The 24,154-nt window shown below is 41.1% G+C and overlaps 1 protein-coding gene across 2 annotated transcripts in view; it reads left to right on the top strand.

The window, feature by feature from the left end:
• Nucleotides 1–24,154, top strand: part of CCNY (cyclin Y) — a 123,580-nt gene that overhangs the window by 56,038 nt on the left and 43,388 nt on the right. For both annotated transcript variants that reach the window (XM_034068795.1, XM_034068804.1), the window contains exon 2: nucleotides 19,154–19,228. In XM_034068795.1, the coding sequence (XP_033924686.1) occupies nucleotides 19,154–19,228 (75 nt within the window). The remainder of the gene's footprint in view (nucleotides 1–19,153; nucleotides 19,229–24,154) is intronic.

Here is a 24,154-nt window from a genome sequence, read left to right as displayed (position 1 = left end):
CCAGGAGCGCGGCGAACAGAGCGGGCAAACAGAGCGGGTCGAGGCAGTTTGCATGGCAGTTCGCGGGCAGGCAAGTGGGCTGGCAAGCGGGCTGACCGCCTCATCAACAGGACTCGCCTGGAGCACAGGAGGGGAAGGAGTGCTTGTTTGTGTGGAGAGACGTAGACAGATCGATCGACCAGATAGGTCATGGTTACAACACGATCAAAAGCGGTAGTGAGTAATAATGTGGATATCCAGACTGAGCCTTCCTGCAGACATGCGGCCGTGCAGGTCTCTGGCTGCAGCGAATGCCTGAGCCTGGCACTTGTATTGAAGGGAGCCAGTGACACTGCTTGTGTTCACTGTGAGCAAATAAATGATCTGCTCAGGCAGGTGGTTGAACTGAGGGAGGAGGTAGAAAGGTTGAGAGCCATCAGGGAATGCAAAAGTGAAATAGATTGGTGGAGCCACACCCTAAGGCAGGGGCAGAGGGAAGTGGTTGAACAAGTGATGGATCCCCTTCCCTCCTACCATCAGACAGAAGGAGAGAACTTAAGGGACAAGGAGGTATGGAGGGAGGTCCCTCCTCGGAGAGGTAAGCGAAAACCCTTGCAATCCCTTCCTCCCTCCCAGTTGCCCTTGAATATCAGGTATGAGGTCTTGGAACTAGAGGGCCAGGTAAGTGGAGATGGAGAGGTACATCTATCTAGTGAGTCACCTAGGGCTTGTCACTCACCCCCATGCCTTAGAACTTCCCCAACCAAGAAGAAAAGAAGAGTAATTGTGGTGGGTGAATTCCTTCTGAGAGGAACAGAATGGCCCATTTGTCGACCGGATCCATCCCACAGGGAAGTCTGCTGCCTACCTGGGGCTCGGATTAGAGATGTTAAAAAGAAACTCTCTGATCTGGTGCAGCCCTCTGACTACTATCCGCTGCTGGTTTTTCAGGTTGGCAGTGATGAAATTATTACAAGGAGGGCAAGGGCAATGAAGAGAGACTTCAGGGGCCTGGGATGGCTGGTTAAAGGGTCTGGAGCGCAAGTGGTGTTTGCCTCCATACCTGTTACAAGCAAGAGTGAAGAGATAAATAGGAAGATTCTGCAGATTAATGTATGGCTACGTGACTGGTGCCATAGGCAGGGTATTGGGTTTTTCAGTCATGGGCTGCTGTATGAGACACCTGGTTTGCTGGTGGCAGGTGGGATACACCAGTCCCAGAGGGGGAAAAGGGTTTTGGGGCAGGGGTTAGCAGGGCTTATTGACAGGGCTTTAAACTAGATATGAAGGGGGGAGGGGATTTAACTGAGCCTGTTAGAGACAAGCCCAAGAGAAACATGCTAGGGCTTGAAGGATGGCGGACTAGGGAGGACTATCAATCTATTGTTTCATTTGTGGGAAAGGATAGTTTAGACCCTGTCCCACAGGTGAAAAAGGGTGCTAGGACAAGAGTTAGCAGAGCTAACTCACAGAGCTTCAGGTTAGATTCAAAGTGCGAGGGGGTCGTAGCTGAACTAGTGAGGCATTGTTCTACTATTAATGAAGACCAAAAGGCCTCCCACCTCCCAAGGGTGCTATCAGTGTGCTCTGCTCGCTCCCTGAAATGCCTGTACACCAATGCACGCAGCATGGGGAATAAACAGGAGGAGTTAGAAGTCTGTGTGCGGTCTAAAGGTTATGACCTAGTGGCAGTTACAGAGACATGGTGGGACAGCTAACTTGACTGGAATGTGCTCATGGATGGCTATGTCCTTTTTAGGAAAGATAGGTCAGCAAAGCGAGGTGGTGGAGTTGCTCTTTATGTGAGAGAGCGACTAGAATGTATTGAGTTCTGTCCAGGGGCAGATGGGGAGAAAGTGGAATGTCTGTGGGTACGAATTAAGGGACAGGCTGGTACAGGCGATACACTTGTGGGAGTCTATTATAGACCTCCTGATCAGGACGAAGTAGGTGATGAGGCTTTCTACAGGCAACTGGAAGTAGCCTCACAACTACATGCCTTAGTCCTCATGGGGGATTTTAACTACCCTGATATTTGCTGGAAGACTCACACAGCCAATCATTCACAGTCTAGGAGGTTCCTCCAGTGCATTGATGATAACTTCTTAATGCAAATGGTGGACAAACCAGCTAGGAGAGGAGCGCTGCTAGATCTGGTACTCACCAACAAGGAGGGTCTAGTTGAAGTGGTGATGGTCAATGGCAGCCTTGGCTGCAGTGACCATGAGATGGTGGAGTTTAGGATCCTGTGTGGGAGGAATAGAATACCTAGCAAGGCCACAGTTCTGGATTTCCGAAGGGCCAACTTTGGCCTCTTCAATCAACTGCTAAGGGAAGTCCCATGGGAAAGGGTACTAGGCGGTAAAGGAGCTCATGATAGTTGGTCAGCATTCAAGGACCACTTCTTCCAAGCTCAGGATCAGAACATCCCAATGAGTAGGAAATCAAGTAAGGGATCTAGGAGACCAGCGTGGTTAAACAAGGAGCTGCTGGGCAAACTCAAGTGGAAAAGGAGAATCTATGGATTATGGAAAGAGGGGCTGGCCACTTGGGAGGAATATAGGACAGTTGTTAGAGGATGTAGGGAGGCAATTAGGACAGCTAAGGCCTACTTGGAAATTAATCTTGCTAGTCGGATTAAGGACAATAGAAAGGGCTTCTTCAAATACATAGCAAATAAATCTAACACAAGAGGCAATATAGGCCCACTGCTGAACGAGGTGGGTGCCCTGGAGACAGAGGGTACAAAGAAAGCAGAAGTGCTGAATGCTTTCTTTGCCTCTGTCTTTACTCCTGCAGACTCTCCCCAGGGGCCCCAGATTCCTGTAGCCCCAGAAGGAGTCAGGACAAAGGAGGAGTTTGCTTTGGTAGATGAGGATTGGGTTAGGGATCAGCTATGCAATCTGAACATCTATAAATCAATGGGTCCGGATGGAATACACCATGGGTGCTGAGGGAGCTGGTGGAGGTCATTGCTAGGCCACTCTCCATAATCTTTGGTAAATCGTGGGAAACGAGAGAGGTGCCTGAGGATTGGAAGATGGCAAATGTCACACCAGTCTATAAGAAAGACAAGAAGGAGGACCCGGGTAATTATAGATCGGTCAGCCTTACCTCCGTCCCTGGAAAGGTGATGGAACAACGTATACTTGATGCCATCTCTAGACATATCAAGGATGAGGGGGTTATTAAGAACATGGTTTTATGAAGGGGAAGTCATGTTTGACCAACCTTATAGCCTTCTATGAGGGAGTGACTAGGTGGAGGGATGATGGTAGAGCGGTAGATGTGGTTTTTCTTGATTTCAGTAAGGCATTTGATACTGTCTCCCACAGCATTCTCATAGATAAGCTAAGAAAGTGTGGGCTTGACGATCAGGTAGTGAGGTGGATCAAGAACTGGTTGAAAGGAAGAAGACAGAGAGTTGTGGTCAATGGCGCAGAATCTAGCTGGAGGTCTGTGACTAGTGGAGTCCCTCAGGGGTCGGTGCTGGGACCAGTGCTGTTTAATATTTTCATCAACGACCTGGATGAGGGAACTGAGTGTACCCTCAGCAAGTTCACTGATGACACTAAACTGGGAGGAGTGGCTGACACAGCAGAAGGCTGTGTTGCCATTCAGCGAGACCTGGACAGGCTGGAGAGTTGGGCAGGGAGAAACTTGAAGTTCAACAAGAGCAAGTGTAGAGTCTTGCATCTGGGAAAGAACAACCCCATGTACCAGTACAGGTGGGGGTTGACGTGCTGGAAAGGAGTGAAGGGGAAAGGGACCTGCGGGTCCTGGTGGTTAGGAGGATGACCATGAGCCAGCAATGTGCCCTTGTGGCCAAGAAGGCAAATGGCATCCTAGGGTGCATTAGAAAGGGTGTGGTTAGTAGGGCAAGAGAGGTTCTCCTCCCCCTCTACTCTGCCTTGGTGAGGCCGCATCTGGAATATTGCATCCAGTTCTGGGCCCCTCAGTTCAAGGACAGGGAATTGCTTGAAAGAGTCCAGTACACAGCCACAAAGATGATTAAGGGAGTGGAACACCTCCCTTATGAGGAGAGGCTGAGGGAGCTGGGTCTCTTTAGCTTGGAGAAGAGGAGACTGAGGGGTGACCTCATCAGTGTTTACAAACATGTAAAGGGTGGGTGTCAGGATGATGGAGCTAGGTTTTTTCAGTGATATCCAGTGATAGGACAAGGGGCAATGGGTGTAAACTGGAGCATAGGAGGTTCCATGTGAACATCAGGAAGGACTTCTTTACTGTAAGAGTGACAGAGCACTGAAACAGGTTGCCCAGGGAGGTTGTGGAGTCTCCTACATTGGAGATACTCAAGACCCGCCTGGACAAGTTCCTGTGTGATGTACTCTAGGTTACCCTGCTCTTGCACGGGGTTGGACTAGATGATCTTTTGAGGTCCCTTCCAACCCTCGGGATTCTGTGATTCTGTGAATGAGGCTCAGGCAAAAAGGCTTAGCTTTTGGCAGGTGGTCAGAGGCCAGTTGGGTCTTGAAATCATGAAACAACATGGTACCTTCACACATTTTTGAAGATTTGTAAGGCAATGGGGGAACATTTAAACATCATTGTTTAAGAGGATTTTTTTATTTGCTTTGTTATATTCCATTTGTTATTTGTCTGTCTAGCTGGCAATCGTCATGATTTATAAAGTGTGTGATGCAATGAAAATGCTGCAATTGAACATTGCTCTCCATCCAAAACCTGTTAATTTTTAGAAATGTGAACTTGTGGTATTCTGAAAAATACCGACGAAACCCAATTCCACCAAGGTCTTGGGGTGTATAAAAAGCAGTGGCACTTTTGATCTGCATTTACTGAAGTGTTGAAAGTTCTCTGGCTCTCCCTGGGCAGCGGTGCACTTCAGGTGTAGCAGGCAGCCTGTCTTAGGCACTTTGGGAGAGTCAGGATCCAGTCCCTTCTTACACCCAGTGCTTTTTCAAAACCTCGCTTTGTTGTATAAATGTGTTACAAGCTGTGTGTTGAATAATGTGTTTAATAAATATCAGAAGTGCTCAGCAAAAGCTATTAGAAGTTATCTTTGCCATCCCATGGTCTGGTTGTCTCCCCTGCCTTTTTCTGAGCATGCTTTAGCATTTTAGATATTTAGATATACTTGGTATTGCAGTCCTTCTTTTCCCTGTTCATTATACAGTATTGCCTGTCAAGTATAGTACCTAATTTTCTTCCCATTTCTGACTTTATGTTCATCTTTTTTCCTTCATTTCATACTCTGTTTCTTATGCTGTTCCACATACCTAAAGCAGCTGGCCACTGAAAAATGTGGGGACCATAGTAAGTAAAGCAACCCAGATAATAGCTGAAATGTCTCTTGCGCTCCTTTCACAGATAGCAAGGATCTGCAAAATCTGTATTTAATCAATTTTCAGAGGCATGTGGAAGACCACTCAAAACACCAAACCCAAAACCTAAAGCTTCTGTTCCTCTCTACCCAAAAGTACTGTAAATTTTTCCTTCAGAACTAGTAACTCTAGTCATTGTTTTAAAAATCAGAGATGCATGGTTCTTAATATATGGCTTCAGTCTAGTTATATACAAATAGGAAAAAGAAGGTTAATGATCAGTTCTTCCTGGACTGGTCCAGATCCTTAGGCAATTTGCAGTAGAGTGACATGTATACAGTATTAGATGGGATGTGACCATTATTTCAGCTAGAAAAACTGCAACATGGCAATCCCCTGTCCTGAGAGTTAACTGAAGGGGTAGCATGGCTGGTAGGAGATGAATAATTGGGCCCTTACTGAAGATTTGGTTTGGACTTGTTTCAATTCTGACTCCTCTGTACCCTGGTTCCTGTGGTCAATGAACAAAGCATGCAGTACCTTCCTTTCCCCCTGCTTGCCAGAACATCATGTGCCACGAAGATAAATGCATGTCTGCTCAGTGCTCTCTGAGGATGAAAGTCCATATGCTGCAATAAATGTGATGCTAGAAAGTTGACAAAACTAGAGCAGGGGAGAAAAGTTAGTTAATGTTAAACTACTAGGCAATGACAGGTTTTCTCCTTGCTTACAAAGCATGCTTATCTAGTAAATTCTCTGCTTTGGGTTTAGTTAATTCCGATATTTCAGTAGGTCTCAAAGACAAAGGATCTATTTGGTTTAATTTAAACTGTTAATTTTTCTAATTTATCAGATTACAATGTAACAGATATGAATAGTGTTGGTTTTACGACCCCTCTGTCCTGTTTCCTGCAGGAGCTGATGCCAGAATATGAAACAGAGAAACATAAATATTTCTTCAGAATACCTAGTTGCCCTGCAATTGCCCATTGGGAACTTCCTGAGCTGTTAGTATGTACTTTGCAGTTCTCTATAAGTTTGTCTTCTGGGAACCTGTCTAATCCCTTTTGAATTCTTTGAGGCTGTAGAAACTTCAGTGTTGGGGAAAAAGTAGTTCCACAGTGTTAATGTTGCTGAAGGGCCACCTCCTCTTGTGAGGTTTGAGTCTGTCTGTACTACTTGCATTTGCTCCCAGTTTCTACAACATGTTTTCTGAGTAGGAATATTCAAAGCTCATAATTTTGAAGATTAATTTAGATTTTTATTTTCCTAGGTCCCCCAGTTGTTCGCATTTATCTACATCTGCCATTTTGTTGACCAGTAACTAGAATATTCTTCATAGCTGATACTAGTTTGCTGTGTCAAGTCCTGTCATCTACAGACTTTGCCATCTTATTAAATTAACCTTACGCTTTTGAATGTGTTGAAAACCAGCAGAGAACAGTTGCTGAAAAGTGGTAATTTCATCCTATGCTTCATTATCCATATTTTAAGCAGTTTGTGTCTGGCCTTTCTGAGCACAGAATATCTGCTTAGTTTCAGGAGCAGGTGACCTTATTAAACCTTTTGGAAGGCCAGGTAGGTTATATCTTTCAGATCCCTCCTATGTAAATGTTTGTTATTCCTTTAAGGAACTTCAGGCTGAGAGAGTTGGGGTTGTTCAGCCTGAAAAAAGTCAGCTCTGGGGAGACCTTATGGCAGACTTCCCAAAGCTAAAGGTGGCTTACAAGAAATCTGGAGAAGTGCTTTTTACAAGGGCATATAGTGATAAAACAAGGGGGGATAGCTTTAAACTGACAGAGGGGAGATTTGGATGAGGCATGAAGGAGGAAATTCTTCACTGTGAGGGTGGTGAAGCCCTGGCACAGGTTGCCTAGAGAAGCTGTGGCTGCCCCATCGCTAGCACTGTTCAAGGCCAGGTTGTACAGTGCTTTGAGCAACCTGGTCTAATGGAAAGTGTCCCACTTGCCCTTGACAGATGAGCTTAAGGTCCTTTCCAACCCAAACCATTCTACAATTTATGATTCTATGATTCAGAAAGTCTGAGAGACAGTGTCCCATTACAGAAAGCCTGCTCAACTTTCCCTCTGTTTATGTATGTACTTTAAATCACTATTGTTAAAAATAGGTTCTTCGTAAGAGTAGGACCTTCAGGTAGATATCACATGTTCATTTTATGTGGTGGTTCCTGAATGTATGAAACTGTTCTTTGGTTTCAGGTGGGTTCTTTTCTGCTTTGGAAGGGCAGTTAGGGTTTGATTGGATATCTGCTTCTATGCCTGCAGAACTTGCCAGTAAAACTTCTGCTGCAGTGTCAACTGTCTGTTGTGTTTTAATGAAAAAACCTCTGGTGAGATTTGAAGTGAGATGTGGTCTTGAGTGAAATGACTCACTGTATTTAATTCCTTTTATTAGCAGATTTGACCTAGGCCTTCAGATTGGAAAATTCCATGTCTGCTTAGCAATTGCTTAAACATTTAATCTATGGTGTGATTAAATGCATTGCTGACAAGAGTACAAATTGCTTGTGATGTGGTTATTCTTCCCTGTCAGTAGATTCCTTCAGTAGATTGTCTTGAAGGAGACTGGATGAAATAATCCTGATTAGTATGCTGCATTAGGTATTATCTTTTCTGGTTTAATCCATTGTTTTTTCTGATTCTCTTTTGTCATAGCAGCTCTGAAAACAGCATTGTGTTGAGTTATTTAATGCAAAGTAAAAGCTTCAAGAATTGAACATAGCTAGTTAAATTAGCATTTTCCTGCCAGGCAATAATATGAAGTGTTTGTCCAAAAATGTTGTTACATGTGGTCTGACATTCACATGTAGCTTTCCAATAGCCTTGGTACATGGGACAACTCCCATAATCTGGAAATAAGATACTGCTGCTTAATAAATAAGCAGCACATAATGCCATTGTGACCCCTAACTATGTGCTCTTCTTTTTCTGCCTATCTAGATTGAGGCTTGGAGTCTGATCTGGAGAGCTGTGGAGTAAGTGCAAAATGGCACTGTAATTTTTATAATGCCTTGACTTTATTCATTTCCCTCAGTTCCTCATCTGTAATGGAATTACCAGCACCCCCTTTAACTTTTTTGGCTGTACTCTACATAATTTAACCTTGCATGTGTTCTCTGTGGCGTCTTTGGCCTTCCCCCTTCTTTCCAGTAGTGCAGGTATCCTTTTTCTGGGTTTGATCTGATATCTGCCTGGATTTGGAATATCTGCATGACTTGTGGCTGGCTGATCAGGTCAGCCTCAAGACTTCAGTATTACATGCGGTGGCTGTGTGTACAAGATTGGGAAAAAAAATAGGAAGTTGCTTTTATCCCTTTTTCAGTTGCCCAGAGCACACATTAAGAGCTAGAGGGTTGCAAGATACTGGATCTGAGACTAATTACTGCCCTGGGACTGAATGTTACTTATCCTGGGCACTGAGCCAATGTAATTTTGGGAATAAGTCCATCTTTGGGATGAGTTTGTGTATGATTTTGATTTAAAAGTAAATTTAAGTCATTTCTGTGGCTTTTTAGAGCTAATCACATATTCAGATTAATACAGTAAATCACAATGAAGATGAATGGCAGTATTTTAGATAATTGTAAGTTCACAGCAAATAAGATACTGATATCCTGCTTTTTATCACTCTGGAAATGGTATCTCCTATACTGACAATTTTGCAGCATACTCAGATGTTATAAGGTACTTCTCCAAGATCAGCACTTAATGAGCCTGAGCTGACTCTGAGAACAAGTGTCAATTAAGGAACTCAAAGACTGAGAATAAATGTCAATTAAAGATCTGCAACTGTTTTCTTCAGAGTTTAATGTATCCTTTTGTCCTTTATTGCCTGGTATATAGGAAATGTGACTGTGAGTTAAGGGTTTTCTTTGATGACAGACGAAAGACCTGCAAGATAATGGGGTTTTAAAAGCTATGCTGTCTGGAGTATGGGCAAGAATTACATGGCTCCCTCTGAAGTGGATATATGTTTTGCTAGCTATTGTATGTGTTGTGCCGTATGACTATAAGGAGACTGAGCCTCCTGGGCTTAAGGACAGCTCGACAGCTCAGTAGTGGAAATGCTCAGGGGCTTGGTTATGTGTATATGCATGCACATGCATTTTAGCTGCATGTGCTTATGGGCTTTTGCATACATTCACAAATGTGAGAGTGTAGTGATGAGAGAGGTTTTTAATTTAATGTCAGTTGCTTTTCAGTTTTAGGTGGCAAGCTGCATTTAGTCCTGATTTAACACTGTGTCTTGGTAGCATGGTAATTTGGTTGCCATGTGAATGCAAATCTGCAGGGGAAAAATTGAAAGCCTATTATTGTAGTTTACCAAGTATCCTGTGGTGTTCCTCAGAAAAGATTGCAAATTGTATTTTTGTATATTAAAAAAAGCCCTTGAAGTTACAGATGTATCCTTACAAGTGTTCTATAATACACTTGCACAAGATTTACTGAGAAAGCAGGATAGGGATTTTTTTTCGTTTGTGTTTCATGGATTACCTGCCTACTGTAGGTCACGCAGCTCTGTGAGGAAGCAACAGGAAAAAGAAGAGATCCTGGAAAAATGTGGTTTTTGCTGGCATTTATTAAAGTCATTTCTGTAAGGGAATGAGGAAGGGTAAGCCTGTCCTGCTCTGCTGTGTTGATACAAGGGCTCCTCAGAGCTTCAGTCACCATTATGAAGTTACTTCTTTATAGATGAAGAACTGAGCTCCAGATCAAGCTCTTGTGCTGTGCTTTACAGAACGTAAGACATCCTTAAGGTCATTCCATTTCTTACCAATCCACATGGCAATAATGCTTGTGTTTTGAGGAATGATGAAATGCATACACCTTGGTGCAAAGCTGCAGGTAATGCTTCAGTCAAAGATTAAGATTTATAATGTCAACTCAGCTGTGAAATTATGAGGATTATGCTGTGGACTTGGTATTAATCTGTGTCTTCAAGTAAAACTGGTTAACTTTGCTGGAGGTTAACCCAACACTTCTGCTGACTAGTGTGTGTTTGACTTAGTGACAGGTAATTCCCTTCCAGCTGCTAAGCTCTGTGTTAAATTTGTGGCAGATGTGCCTGAGATCACAGCAGGCTTCACTTGGGGCATTGATGGCTTGATGCCTCTTTGGTGGAGAGCACAGTAGTACTGTTTGAATGTTTTGAAGTGACAAGCAAAATCATGTGGTATGGCAATGGCTGGTGTCATTTGTTTAGGTCTGTAATGGTACTGTGTTTATACATCTGTAAAAGATGTTACATGCATCATGTTAAATGATTATAGTAATAATTTATAAGTGAATCATAATTTATTTTTGATGTATTTATGGGAAGAAAAATATTTTTAGTTATTAATAATTTTATTTTAAACTCTTTCACAGCTGTTTCTATTCCATTGTATTTACCTTCAGATCTAATAGGGCAGAGTAAATTCATTTCAAAGGGGTGTATATGTGAAGTAAAAATGCATTAGGGAAAAAGCATTTGTGGCGCTCAGTGTCACTGGGGCATTAGAGAAATGCAGAATTTCATTTTGAGGTTAATAGGACAGTGGCTTTGTTCCTTTTGTTGCTACATGTCTTAAGTGGGGCACATTAACAAAAGGAGGCAGTAGTTAGGGTGTTCATAAGTCCCACTGGAAAGAGATGATGAAGCAGTCCAGGGGGGGACATTCTGCTGTCTTATGTAGAAATGCACTTGGAATGGAAAGGTTTCTAAAGGGATGCATGCCGATATGATCACAGCTAGCATGTGTGTTGGCTGGCTCGGTGTCATTGAATGGAGGAAGGCTATTAGGGGAGAAAGTGTAACTGGGAAACCTGAGTACTGTGTTCTCAAGTGCCAAAGAGTGGTGTTTAGTAACAAAATGGAAAGGTCATTAGTGAGAAAATGAGCAGTGATGGGGGTTGCACAGCAAAGCGTATAAGTGCAAAGCAAGATATGTGCTTTTTATGTGTGCACTGTAGTTACCATCTTTATCTTGCATCTCTTGAGGGCAACCATATCACATATGATTACATAAAAAAAACATTCTGTGGGAATGATTTCATATTATTGCTTATATTGCTTACAATATTCAGAGCAGACCATGCTTCTGAAAATATGATGGCTAGCGTTGCCCCATCTTTGTATTCCAACAGCAGAACTGAAGCATCACATGCATTTCCTTGCCTTTTGGTAAGAAGCTTTAGGCCAGCTGCACTTGGCTTCAGCTTTGTTTCCCTGACACTGTGTTCATCCAGACAAGCCTCCCCTCTGAAGGAGGCTGCAGTGTCTGCTTGGTCTTGCACTGGCCACCTCAATCTGCTGGGCTAAAAACCTGCTTCCTACTTGATGCCAAGCAGTCAGAAGCAATGTGGTGGTGTGGGTGGATAGGTGATGCATTTTTTTGTTTTCTTAACTTCTGTTATCTTTCATATCACTAAAACTTTTAAGCTTCATTTTGGTTCCAGTTAAAGCAAAAACTAATAAATGCAGTACTGAAACACCTGAAAGACATTTGTGAGATGTACTTGAGATGGAAAAGGTTTATTAATTGGTATCTTTTCTAAACATAAGGAGACGTTAAAGAGGCTTACATGTCATGTAATATCAAATGATTTCATTTGCACTTGAGATGTGTCTAGTAAGTTGGGAAAGACTCCTGTGAAAGTGAATACAAATCTTGAGAAATGATACAGAACTAAAAATCCTGGATACAAACCTTGTTCGGCAAAAAGCTATAGATGTGATTTTCCTTCTAGAAGAGAAAATAAATACAGCTGTGTCCATGAGAACTGCTCTGTGTTGTAACTTGGCTGACTGGTCAGGAAAAACTGTACAGAAACTAGCATTATTTGCCACAGAGGGCTCCTTTTATTGATGAACTATCTCTGTCTCCCTCAAAGGCCATGATCAGAGCAGAGCCTGGAACAGAGTCACCATGTAATTGGAGCTTGCTGAGAAATGTCATGCCTGTCCTTTGCTTGGAATGGTACTCAGAGAATACTGTAGCTCCAGGGTAGCAAAGATCACATCCAAGTGTTTCCAGCGACCTAGCCAAACCTGAAGGAGTTTACCCTTCCAGCCAATTGCCTCTTGAAAGCCTTCCAATTTCCAACTTTCGTTTCTTTTCATAATCACTGTTAAAGTTTACTGGAACGTTATCATTAACATCATTCTTACAAGAATACAGCAGGCAGTAACACAGCTGAGAGACATTTTCATTTGGGGTAGATTAGTTGCTGCTTGCACTAGACATGGGGTACTGTAAAAAGGTACAGATACATCTCATCTGACACTGATAAATCTTCATGCTGTGATTGTGTGATGTTTGAATAGCATAATCTAAAACTTCTGGTAGTGGATCTCACATCTTGGAAGCTTTAGTGTAAAAGCAGATGCAGTTATTGTTATTACTCAGTGGAGTCAGCCTATACAATTCAGTCTTTATTTTGGCTTGAAAGCTATAAAAACTTCTGAACAGAAAGTATCCCAGTGCTTTATTTATTTATTCATCCCAGTGAATTATTTTAGTCCCAGTGCTTGGCACATCCCACGTTTTAGAGACATTAATGTACAGAAGTCTCAAATGGAAACTTTAGTACTAGATTTAGCGCTATGGTTTTCCAAATGTGGGATTGTATCATGGCTCCTTTGCATAAAATTATGGTCATTTAAAATAAAGACTAAGAAAATGGATAATAATTGCGAGAGATTCCTTTCTTCAGTTTTGTCTCTTTGCTCTCTGTTCTTTTTTAATCTTTGGGTTTTTTTCTTCATTTAACTAGAGACAGATGAGGGAGATTCTCTTAGCTGAGGTGTCCATTTAACTCCTACCAGCTCTTGACGGAATTATAACAGCATAATAGTGTTTAAGGGAAAATTTTTGTTACTGTACATTGAAATGGCTAATTGCTGTTAATAGAGGGGAGCAACCCACTAGAGTAAAAGAGAAGCAGAAAGGCATGAGGTACATTGGAAGCTGGAGCAATAACTTCATTCTTTCTGCCAGCAGGAGAAATAACGTTCCAGGTCCTACCTGGTACCATGGAGGTGGCCTAGGCGGAGGGGACACAGCCGTGCTATTCTGCAGCTGCATCAGGACATACTCAAAGCCCTACTCTTAGCATCTCCCTGAAAGCCCTTCCGTTCCCTTGGGTCACCTGTGCTTCCCTTTCCTTCTGCTTTCCAGGCGATTGTTTTCTCTTACCTTTCAACATGCTTCCTGGAAGGGTGTAGGGCTTAATCACTGCTCATTGCTTGAATTCTTTTAATTCCTTGATAAGCATCTATGTGGTGTTTTTGTTGTCTTACACCCACCAGGCCATACCAGGCAGTCACTCTGTAATGTCAGACTGTGGGTGGAGAAAAGATGATAAAGCAGTTAAGTGATTTGTGTAGTGCCTGGTCAGCTGCACTTTCCCCTGTGGCATGCCCTGCACAAGTCTGTTCTTACCTGAATTCCTTTAAATAACTAAAAATACATGTGATACCTCATTAAACTGATCACAGAATCATAGAATACCAGGTTGGAAGTGACCTCAAGGATCATCTGGTCCAACCTGTCTAGGCAAAGCATGATCTAGACTAGATGTCCCAGCACCCTCACCAGCTGAATCTTAAGTGGCAAACGTTGGGGAATCCACCATATCCCTGAGAAGATTATTCTAACGGCTGATTATTCTCAGTATAAACAATTTTCTTCTTGTGTTCCATCGAAATCTCCCCAGGAGTAACTTGTACCTGTTACCCCTTGTCTTTTCCATGTGGCTCCTTTTAAGAAGGGAGTCTTCATCTTCTTTGTAGCCACCCTTTAAATAATGAAACATAAGTGACACTATCTCTTTCCTTAATGATAGTGGTGGTTATGCAGTGGCAGTGATAGATAGCCTATGGTCCCAGGAGTGAAGGGAAGGAAGGAAAGTAATTCCACCAGGTTATTTCAGAACTGCCTAAAATAAGAGTTTTGCTCAGTTCAGACTTTAGTCCGTTACTGAATTGGCATCAGAGCTTTGGCGGTGCAAACTTACCCACTTTCATTGTTCAAAAGGAAGGAAATAACATCTTATTTTTCTGATAAACACATTTTCAGACCTGCTCCCTGTGCTGCAGCCCACGTGCACTGTTACAAAAGCAGCAACTGTGTTGGTTTTCCTGTTTGTGTCACAGCAGAAGCTTTGATGCATGTTGCTCAGAAGTTAGTTGCTACAGCACTCATCCTTCATCCTCTCATGGTGTCTGTTTCTGTCGCAATAGACTCCTGAGTTGGAGAAACAGTTATTTTTCTCTGTTAAAATCTTGCCATGAAACATTTAGTCTCATCCTTTCTGGTTTTATCCTGCCTAACATATTCTGACCACAAGTCTAAAAGTACAGCTCGTTCTGAATAATTGCAGCAGAGTTTGGTGCAGTTTTATAAAGTTTACAGATGTGCCACTGGAATTCGCTGACGTTTTGTGCTTAATAATTTAAATATTGCTATTTCTGAAGATTTTATAGAACTTAGGCTAGAGCCCACTGGGATCATCTGATCTGACCTGCATATGAATCATATGACAAGTAACTTGCATGTAGTTATTATTAAATTGAGCCTAAATACTCATGTTGGACTAAAGCCTGAAGATGTTTGGCTGAAGTAATCTTCTAGAAGGGGAAAACATCAAAAAACATTGAGTGCATGTTCTTTGGGTGTGGAACTTAAGTGACTAATTGTCCTCCCTTACACACACACACACACACACACACACACACACAAACAAACACACAGAGTTCCTAATTAAGATCTTTCTGCTTTTGTTTTCCACTGTTTTTGTTATATGCTAGATTAGAGAGGGCTTTTAGTACTTATTCTTCCTCTGTAAAGGGACAAGTGAACTGCAGACACCTAGTTTTCCTTTCTCATAGCTAAACAGTTTGAATTCAGACTCTCATTTGAAGGCATTTTCTGCAGTCCTCCAGTCATTCTAGTAGTTCTCCTCTACACTCATCTGAACTTTATTCTTATCCTCCTAAAAAATCCCTACTGAAGCTATATTCAGTGGTTTTGGCTTCAATAATGCTTTTTAAGATATTGTTTTGGGATTTTAAATCTTGCCTGAGTTTCACCCCAGATCTGAAGCTCAATTGTTTTTTATGTCTATATTTAAATGCAGTTACTGTGGCTTTAGGAGCTAAGTTTCTCACATTGTACATGTTGAACTACACTGTGGTCTCCTGGTGGTTGTCTTTAAATTACTTAAATTTCAGCACAGTTATGTACCCAATTAAGTTATATGTAAAATCTACTTCTAACTTTACTTTGCCTAACCAAAAATTAGGTTTAATTTAAATATTCATCTATATAGATACGTGCATGCATATGTATACATGTATTTATAGACACACACCTTTGATTTGTAATCCTGAGAAAGCAAAACCCCTGAGATTTCAAGGTGTATCACAGCATTTGGGTGTTTACAGGGTGGGGGTTACAGTTTGCAAACCCAACAGCCCTTTAGTAGTGAAAAAAGAAAACGTGATCTTTGAAGTATGAAAATCTGTAGGAAAACATTCCAGATTTATTTAACTGGAAGGGACATCTGCAGTGAAAGGTTTTTGATTTGGACTGTCTGAGAGACAGTGACTTTTTCTTAAAAGCTAATTTTGGAGTGCAGGGTAACTGCTGGAAGAAGTAGCCACTTTAATCCTTTCCTTTGTAATGCTATGATGAGTCATAGAGCAGACTGCTAGCAATGGAGAAATTTTTTTGTGCAGATTTCAGTAACTGAAATTCTGGGTCTCATTTTCCTCTCTCTTAAATAGTAGATGTTGCTTTTGTGAGTTTAAATCTCTAATCTTTGAATATTCCATTCCCAAATGGGTAAAACTCATATTATGATTGGTTTTCATGATACTTTTAAAATGCTAGAAGGAACTACTGGTAACACTAAAGCAGTATGAATGTATTATTTTCTTTAGGATGGAGGTTACCTTTTGATGGATAATGCCCTTTGGTGACGAGTTATTAATTTCATATATTTGTGATCTCTGTTCTGTAACATGGTTTCTAGTGACAGATTCGTGAGAATTTGTTGCCATATTCAAAAAGGCATTTGTCTTCAAGTTGTACAATAAATTAAGACATCTGAGATCAACTGGGGTCGGAAAGCTTATTTGTGTGTTGTGGTTGTTTCATCCATTATAATACTTCTGTATGCCAGCAGTGGTGGCCTGGAGTCATATGGTCCCACAGGTGGCCTGTGGGATGCTTAGATTTGCCTAATTCTTTTACCTGGAGTAGCTGGGAGTGATTGAGTTGCAGGTACACGGCGAACAGTCAGTGCTTTCTTCTGCCTGCAAGTCCATGAGACCTTTGCTGTTCCTCAAAGGGAGGTGGGGCCTCTCTCAGCAGCACTTTTCTTCTACTAGCCACCTTGCACTGGGTAACCTGCCCTAGTGGACTTTGCCACAGCCCATACCCTCTGGTTTGTGTCCAGGCAATTTGAGAAAGAGGGATGTGTTTGATGGCTGCTGTTGCTGGGGAGGATGTGAGAGACAGGATGTGGAAAGAGGACATGTGGTGCTTTGTGGGGTTCAGCACGGGGAAGGAGCTGTGGTCACTGCCTGGCAGTGGGTAGCTGCATCTCCCGAGATGGTTCAAAATGCCTGGTCTGGCTTCTGTAGCTGCTGAGATTAGATTTTGCTGACCTTTCAGCTTCTGTCAGAAGAATAACAGCTTGTCCAGGAGGCAGTGCTTTTAGGTAGTTCTTGCTTTTTTTTTCCAGAAAGACTTTAAGTCCTTTGTTGGTTTACTGCTTCTGCATAATAGCCCTTTATAACACAGGAATCGTAAATAGTTGCAACTTGACTGCAAGATGTGGAAATTGGTTTTCTTTTCTTTTCAGCCTTCCAAGCAGGCTGTAAGCTTGTACCAGGTTGTTACGACTCTCTGAGCGATTTTCTAGGCCTGAAGGAAAGGAATGTTTCTCTTGTTTAGGGGCAGTATTTTGTAAGTTGAGTTCAGCGGGGCCTGTTTTGACGACTGAATTTGCATTACTGTATCTCAAAAGATTTGTAGAAAAATAATCTGTAGTGGTTAAAAAAAAAGGTTTTTTTTATGTTAATGTGTTGTGCTGTTTGATAGAAGATAAAGAGGATGATAAAAGGCAATGCATTTTGCCATTTAAAAATGCTGCTTACTTAATGAATTGCGTGTTGAATTCAACTCAATGGAAAAATTATCTTGAAATGGAAAACAATCTTTACCAGCACTATGTATCTCAAGGGATGATTTTTTTTTATTCTTCTCTATAACCAAATAAGATGCAGAAAGTACCAGGAAAACATTCTTTCTTATTCACAGTGCTTTCAAGTCAGAACTCCTAGTAGTAAAATGATATTCCTAGAATCTTCTCCAAGCTTGGCTGCAAACCATGGTTTCTGAGAGGATCAAAATGGCTTTTCCTTGAAATTCTTAGATTCCTTTTCCTTTGTGGCTTTGATACGAGTCATAATAAGCTCCCTTTCCAACTGAGGAATTGCTCTTCTGTGTTTCTGGGTTGTTCTTTGTAAGAAGATCTCGTTTATTCTGGAAGTTACACCAGGTAGCAGCAGCATGTCAGGCTGCTCATCTCATGGGTTGCAGAATGCAGGCAGATGAAAAGGAAACCAAGAGAGCATAAGGGGGAAAATACAAATAGAAAGTGTGTTTGTAGAGAGATATTTGATCAGGAGAAAAAAGCAGGGAAGTGGAAGACCTCATAAATTGACAAATAAAAGGGAAAATGAGAAGAGAATATGGTGATGGATGGTGGAGGAACGGGGAAAGCAGTAGACAGAAGAATTTGACCCCTGAGCAGAAAGACTTACTTTTTGTTTTCATAAAACCTGAGGCTTAATTTGCAGTTTTGCTGAGCTTTTACAGAGATGTGAAAGCGGAGTGAGAGAAATGTAGACAACCTGGGATAATCACAGAAGATAAACATCAATGCTTGTAATGTAGTCTCACATAAATGCTTGTATCGACTGCAAGAGAATTTATTTTGCATCAAATGTAAGAGAATGTAAGAGAACTAAGGTTGAGATAGCCACATTGGGAGAGCAAGAAAATGCAAAAATGATGTACTGTTTTTAGTACCATGCTTTCAACTGGATGCAGGCATATAAGTTTTGACAAATTGGTAGTAGCATGGAATTTGGGAATAAGTAAATTCAACAATTTTAACCTCAATAGGGAAAATATTCATAGAAGTTTATATAAAGTATGATAGATTTGACTCTTAACCTGGTAAATGTTTTTTAGAACTGGTTTGTGGGTTTGGGTTTTTTTTTTTGAAGTTGTTACAGCAAGGAGTATGTTTATCTGTGAACTATGAGGAAAGTTCCAAGTTTTTGTAATCTTGACCATTTGAAACAGTGTGGCCTGGACTTCTTTAACATTCAGCTGCAATAACGACTTGTTTTAATCGCATCTAATCTTAGAAACCCATATATCTACAGAGGGTTGCATATTTGTTTTGTGATACTTAATTCTTCTATAATTACATAACAAGCTGTGTTCCTGTGCTTAGCAATGGCTTTGGGGCATGGTGGGAAGAAACTGACAGTAAATGAATAATTCCTGACTTCTTGTGTACAAACTTCTCAAGTGCTTTGTCTCTTTTAATCCAAAAGCAGCCCTTAGAATTGAAGTCTAATCCCAAAGCTGTGTTGATGCAAATGATTTGCATGCCAAAAAGAACCACTTCTGTGACGAAGGATAAAAAAGTTGGCTTCAAGATGGATTTTGTTTTACAACAGCTGCCTAAGGATGTAAATTTGGTCTTTTTAAAAAGAATGAGAAAATCTGTGTATGCCATTGGAAATCATAAATGTTTTTGTGTTTTTCTTTCTTTCTTTCTTTCCAGATTTGAACATGGAATTCAACCCATCAGATCATCCACGAGCCAGTACGATATTTCTCAGTAAATCACAAACAGATGGTAGGTTACTGAATTTATTACAGTGTTTGCTATTGAAGTTATCTCTAACCCCTTTGTTAGAATGCATGGGATTGTCTTTTAATATATAATCCTCTTCCCCAAAAAAAGAGGCTTTTAGGTATCATATTAAGAGTTTAAAGAAGTCACACCTTAAATTATTTATTTTGTCAGACCAGTACTAGAAGGTGCAGGTTTCAGTTCTGTCATGTGCTGAAATTGTAAGTTCCACGTAGGTGTTGTATCAGAGCTACAGATATGGATAAAGCCTAATATAAATATATTTTTAAATGTTTTCCTTGAATCTGAATTCAAAATTTCCTGTGTCACTCTTTTATTTTTGAAAACTCCAAACATTAGGACAAGCTTCTGGGAAATGTGTGGAAAGTATTTTTTTGAGAAAATGCCAATTTACATTAACTAAAAAGACAGTCCAGAGTTTCCTCCGAGGTAGCTGATATTGTAAATATCATGAGCTCAATACTAGATTTTAGTAACAGAATGACATTCCACCCAAACTTTCTGTCTTCTTATTTCATTATGGATTCAATATAATCATATATTTGCCTGGAGATTTTTTTTTTACTTGTAGACAAAATGATCTCTCTGGAGTTATATCTGCTAAGCAAGCCTCTTGATAGAGTTAGTAGAATAGAAGCCATTTATTCTGGTTTATTCATTCCCTGTTGGACATGTATGACATGTTGTTTTAGAAGTAGATGAATAATCAATGCAAAACACATTATTTTCTACCAAGACTTTCAAAGCAATTGCTGCACTGTAATTCTGATTGTTCAGTGTGAATTCTTTGTCCTTCTTTTGCTGCCTATAAATACCATTTTGATTTACACAGTAAATTGCAGTGTCAAATATGTGACTTATAAATAATGTAGTTTTCACTTACTGTATATTTCTTGCTAATTTTTGCACATGACTAGAACAAAGAGGATATGCATTTAGTCCTAGTTGAAGATTTGATTATGTGAGTACCTCTGTTGCTCTTCAGTTGTACTTCTGAATTCAGCCCTGGTTCTGTCAGTGCCTTATGAAGTGGGTTTTTGTACTATATACCATTTTAACATGGTTTGATAGTCTGTAAATGAATAATAATTTTATTTTTTCCATAGTACACTGTGGTATGAATATTGATGTCTATATAGTGTTTTGAGACTGTATAATCCCATATGGATGCTGTTTCTTGTTACAGCTTGTTGAAAAGAAGGACAAAATAAAAATCCCAAGGCAAATAATTAAAATTTTGACCAGACCTGATGTTTATTCTCACTTATAGTAATAATAATGGTTAATTTATTGCAGTATGGAGTTCACCCTTAGTGTTTTTTAAAATGAAAGCTTATAGCCATGCAAGAGCTGGTCTGTGAAGCTTTGTTCTAGCTTAAGAACAAAGAGCAACTCATTTTTGAGCAAGAAGAGTGAATTTAGGGAACAATATAAAAACATTATCAACAGGAGTGTAAGATCTGTTCAGCTATCTTTGATAACAGTGGAAAAAATCCAAAGACTGTTTTGCCTGTACAAAAGAAAAAGGATTCTGCAAACGTTTATCTACTGATATATTGCCAATAAAACATCCCATTCTGCTGGGACAACTCACAGTAGTAGGTGTTTTACTTAGCCGTACTTTGGGCCCCTTATGGAACGAACTGAGCTGTTGGAGTTATCACATTATTCATGGAGGTTGCCTGACACCAAAACGTAATAACATGCTTGTTAAGGGGAAAATATAAGTGTTGTTTAGGATGTGTAGTATGCTGAGAGCCAGATGGAGTCTAAGGGACCCCTACAACTTCTTAAGACAATGTAGAAGAGAAGAGCTGAGCTGGCAATATTGAGAACACCTGTAGGCATATAACTATCACTCTCCATTTTGTATAGTGTTGGCCTGGCAAACCTTCCTGTTGACTGTGGGTGAAAATATTTCTATAGATAAGACCAGCAGACATTTGAAATACACAATGGATAGTTGAGAAGCATGGGGTCTCAAGGTTTTATCCAGGATCTGGCTGTGACTCTTGGGTGTATATCTCATGTTTTTAAAGTGAGAAACGTCCAAGTCTGTTGCTACACGCTGGAGTGATTTGGCAACATTACCTTCAGGCAATTTCATGTATGGCTTTCTAGTAGCCCTGTACTCTTTCAGCCTCACTGGTAATCACTGGACACAGTAGTGTCCTGGAATAGGAGCTGTGCTTGAGCTGCTTGTAATCAACACAGAATCATAGAACAGTTAGGGTTGGAAAGGACCTTAAGATCATCTAGTTCCAACCCCCCTGCCATGGGCAGGGACACCTCACATTAAACCATGCCACCCAAGATTTCATCCAACCTGGTCTTGAACACTGCCAGGGATGGAGCATTCACAACCTCCCTGGGCAACCCATTCCAGTACCTCACCACCCTAACAGGAAAGAATTTCTTCCTTATATCCAATCTAAACCTCCCCTGTTTAAGCTTCAACCCATTACCTCTTGTCCTGTCACTACAGTCCCTAATGAATAGTCCCTCCCCAGCATCCCTATAGGCCCCCTTCAGATACTGGAAGGCAGCCATAAGGTCTCCACGCAGCCTTCTGATCTCCAGGCTGAACAGCCCCAACTTTCTCAGCCTGTCTTCATATGGGAAGTGCTCCAGTCCCTGATCATCCTCATGGTCCTCCTCTGGACGTGTTCTAACAGTACCATGTCCTTTTTATGTTGAGGACACCAGAACTGCACACAATACTCCAAGTGAGGTCTCAGGAGAGCAGAGTAGAGGGGCAGGATCACCTGCTTTGACCTGCTGGTCACGCTTCTTTTGATGCAGCCCAGAATACGGTTGGTTTTCTGGGCTGCGGGCCCACACTGAAGATGGCTCATATTCATTTTCTCAATCAACCAACACCCCCAAGTCCTTCTCCACAGGGCTGCACTGAATCTCTTCTCTGCCCAACCTGTAGCTGTGCCTGGGATTGCTCTGACCCAGGTGTAGGACCTTGCACTTGTCATGGTTAAACTTCATGAGGTTGGCATCAACCCACCTCACAAGCGTGTCAAGGTCCCTCTGGAGGGCATTCCCTCCACACACGCTGACACACAGCGTGGTGTCATCGGCAAACTTGCTGAGGGCGCATTCAATCCCACGAACATGTGGGTGAAGAGCAAGCGGACTACCCCAGATATAATGAGATGGGAGAGATATCTCTGGATATTGAATGGTCTGAATCTCCCATCATTCTATGAAGCTTGGATGCAATGCTAAGCATCTTAATTTGTCCTGTCTCTCTTACTAGTCTGCACCCTTAATTACCTGAGAGTTCAATGAATCTGTAGAAAAGTTGAAGACACAATAAATACTAATTTGACTCCTAACTAAAGTAGCTTTTCTAAATGTTTCCAACTCTGTAGGGATTTTCTAGGTGCTGAATCATCATGAGTAATTCTCCACTTTCAGGGAGCTAGTCAAGAATTTCCTCTTTTTTATCCAACTTCTGTGAGTGCTTCATGCAAGTTTTCCCTTGTTTGCTGACTTCGGCCTGTAAGTGGGGATGATCTAGGGTACCGAAAAGCTGTGCACTATTTATTTAGTGTGTGCTTGTGGTTAACCCCGGGTTTACAAACCTTAGCACTCTAATAATGTAACATCTGTCCTTTTAATAGCAAGAAGGCAATGGTTGCTGATAATGGTCTTCTTGAAAGTGGGTTACAGCTGTCCACCTCTCGTAACTTACATTAGGCTTTACACACACAATTTAATGTCTAAATATTTCCGTATTGGTGCAACAATGAGTTTAAGGCAAGGAGGATTTTGAAACTGTACTTATATAGTGGATAGAAGTGAATTAAGCTGCACTTACTCTTTCATGTTGACTGGGAACAGTCTCCTGTCTTGAGTAAAAGAAAAAGAAATGTTTTGAAACTCCCAAAATGTGAGACATTTTGATTGATGTAATCCTCAAGGATTTTAGTCTTTGATTCTGATATGGGTAGCATTAAGGTGGTATATAGAAATTGCACAGAGTTCCTATTGCAGCTCAATGAAGAACACGTATATACATAAATACACACACACGCATACGTGTTTTATTTCAAGATAATACATTTTCCTACTACTGCAGAAGTTCACCAGTAACAGTTGAAAGTGCCTGCAGAATAGGAGCTGGTTGTTGACCTTTAAATGGGGAAAACTAAGAGAATTTAGCAGCATCTTGGTCTTCACTTGAAGCATTCCAAAACTTTCACGTTTTAAAATGTTAGTAAGAAAGTAGAAGTTGAATTGTTTAAACTGACTCTAAATCTGTCTAGCTTCATTTTCGCAAGACCCCATGCTTGAAAGCTAAAAGCTTGAAGTTGCAGTTAGGAGTTTATAACTAACCATCATTTTGTAATATAACACTATGGTCCTGTGTGCTGAAGTCCTCACTGCACTGTGTGAGCTATGCAAAGCATTTTTAAACTGACTGAAATGAAATGATGGAATTACCCCTTTACATTCATTTTAGCTTGGCAAAACTGGCCTTTTGCCTTGTTTTTCAGTTTGCCTTTTGTCTTCCGTTTAAAGACAATTATTTCCCTTGTTTAAAGAGGGGGTTGGGGTCACAAGAGAGAGTGGCTGTGACAATTGGTTTTTGCTATGCCAAATTTCCCATTGGCCAATGTTGTGGAAAGAGTTGAACCTTGCACTATGGCAGAGTGGGCCAGAAGTGCAGGAGCACAGCTGCTGCCTTGTAGTGCCTTACCTGAGAATCCAGGCTGAATTTCTGTTGTATGGGGAAAATAAGGGAAAGGAGGTCAACCTGTTTCTTGGAATAATGTGTAGCAGAAGCAGTGCTTGAGGAGGGAGAAGTGAGGGGTGTGTATAAATACATTACTATAGGCTTTTGGAGACTGGAAATAGCAGATGGGAATGAGCTATGAGTAACGTTCTTGCTTT

The sequence above is a fragment of the Melopsittacus undulatus genome, chromosome 1 (assembly GCF_012275295.1).
Source record: "Melopsittacus undulatus isolate bMelUnd1 chromosome 1, bMelUnd1.mat.Z, whole genome shotgun sequence".
NCBI lineage: Eukaryota > Metazoa > Chordata > Aves > Psittaciformes > Psittaculidae > Melopsittacus > Melopsittacus undulatus.
The sequence above is the reverse complement of the archived record's forward strand: the minus strand, read 5'-3'. Positions and strand labels throughout refer to the sequence as shown.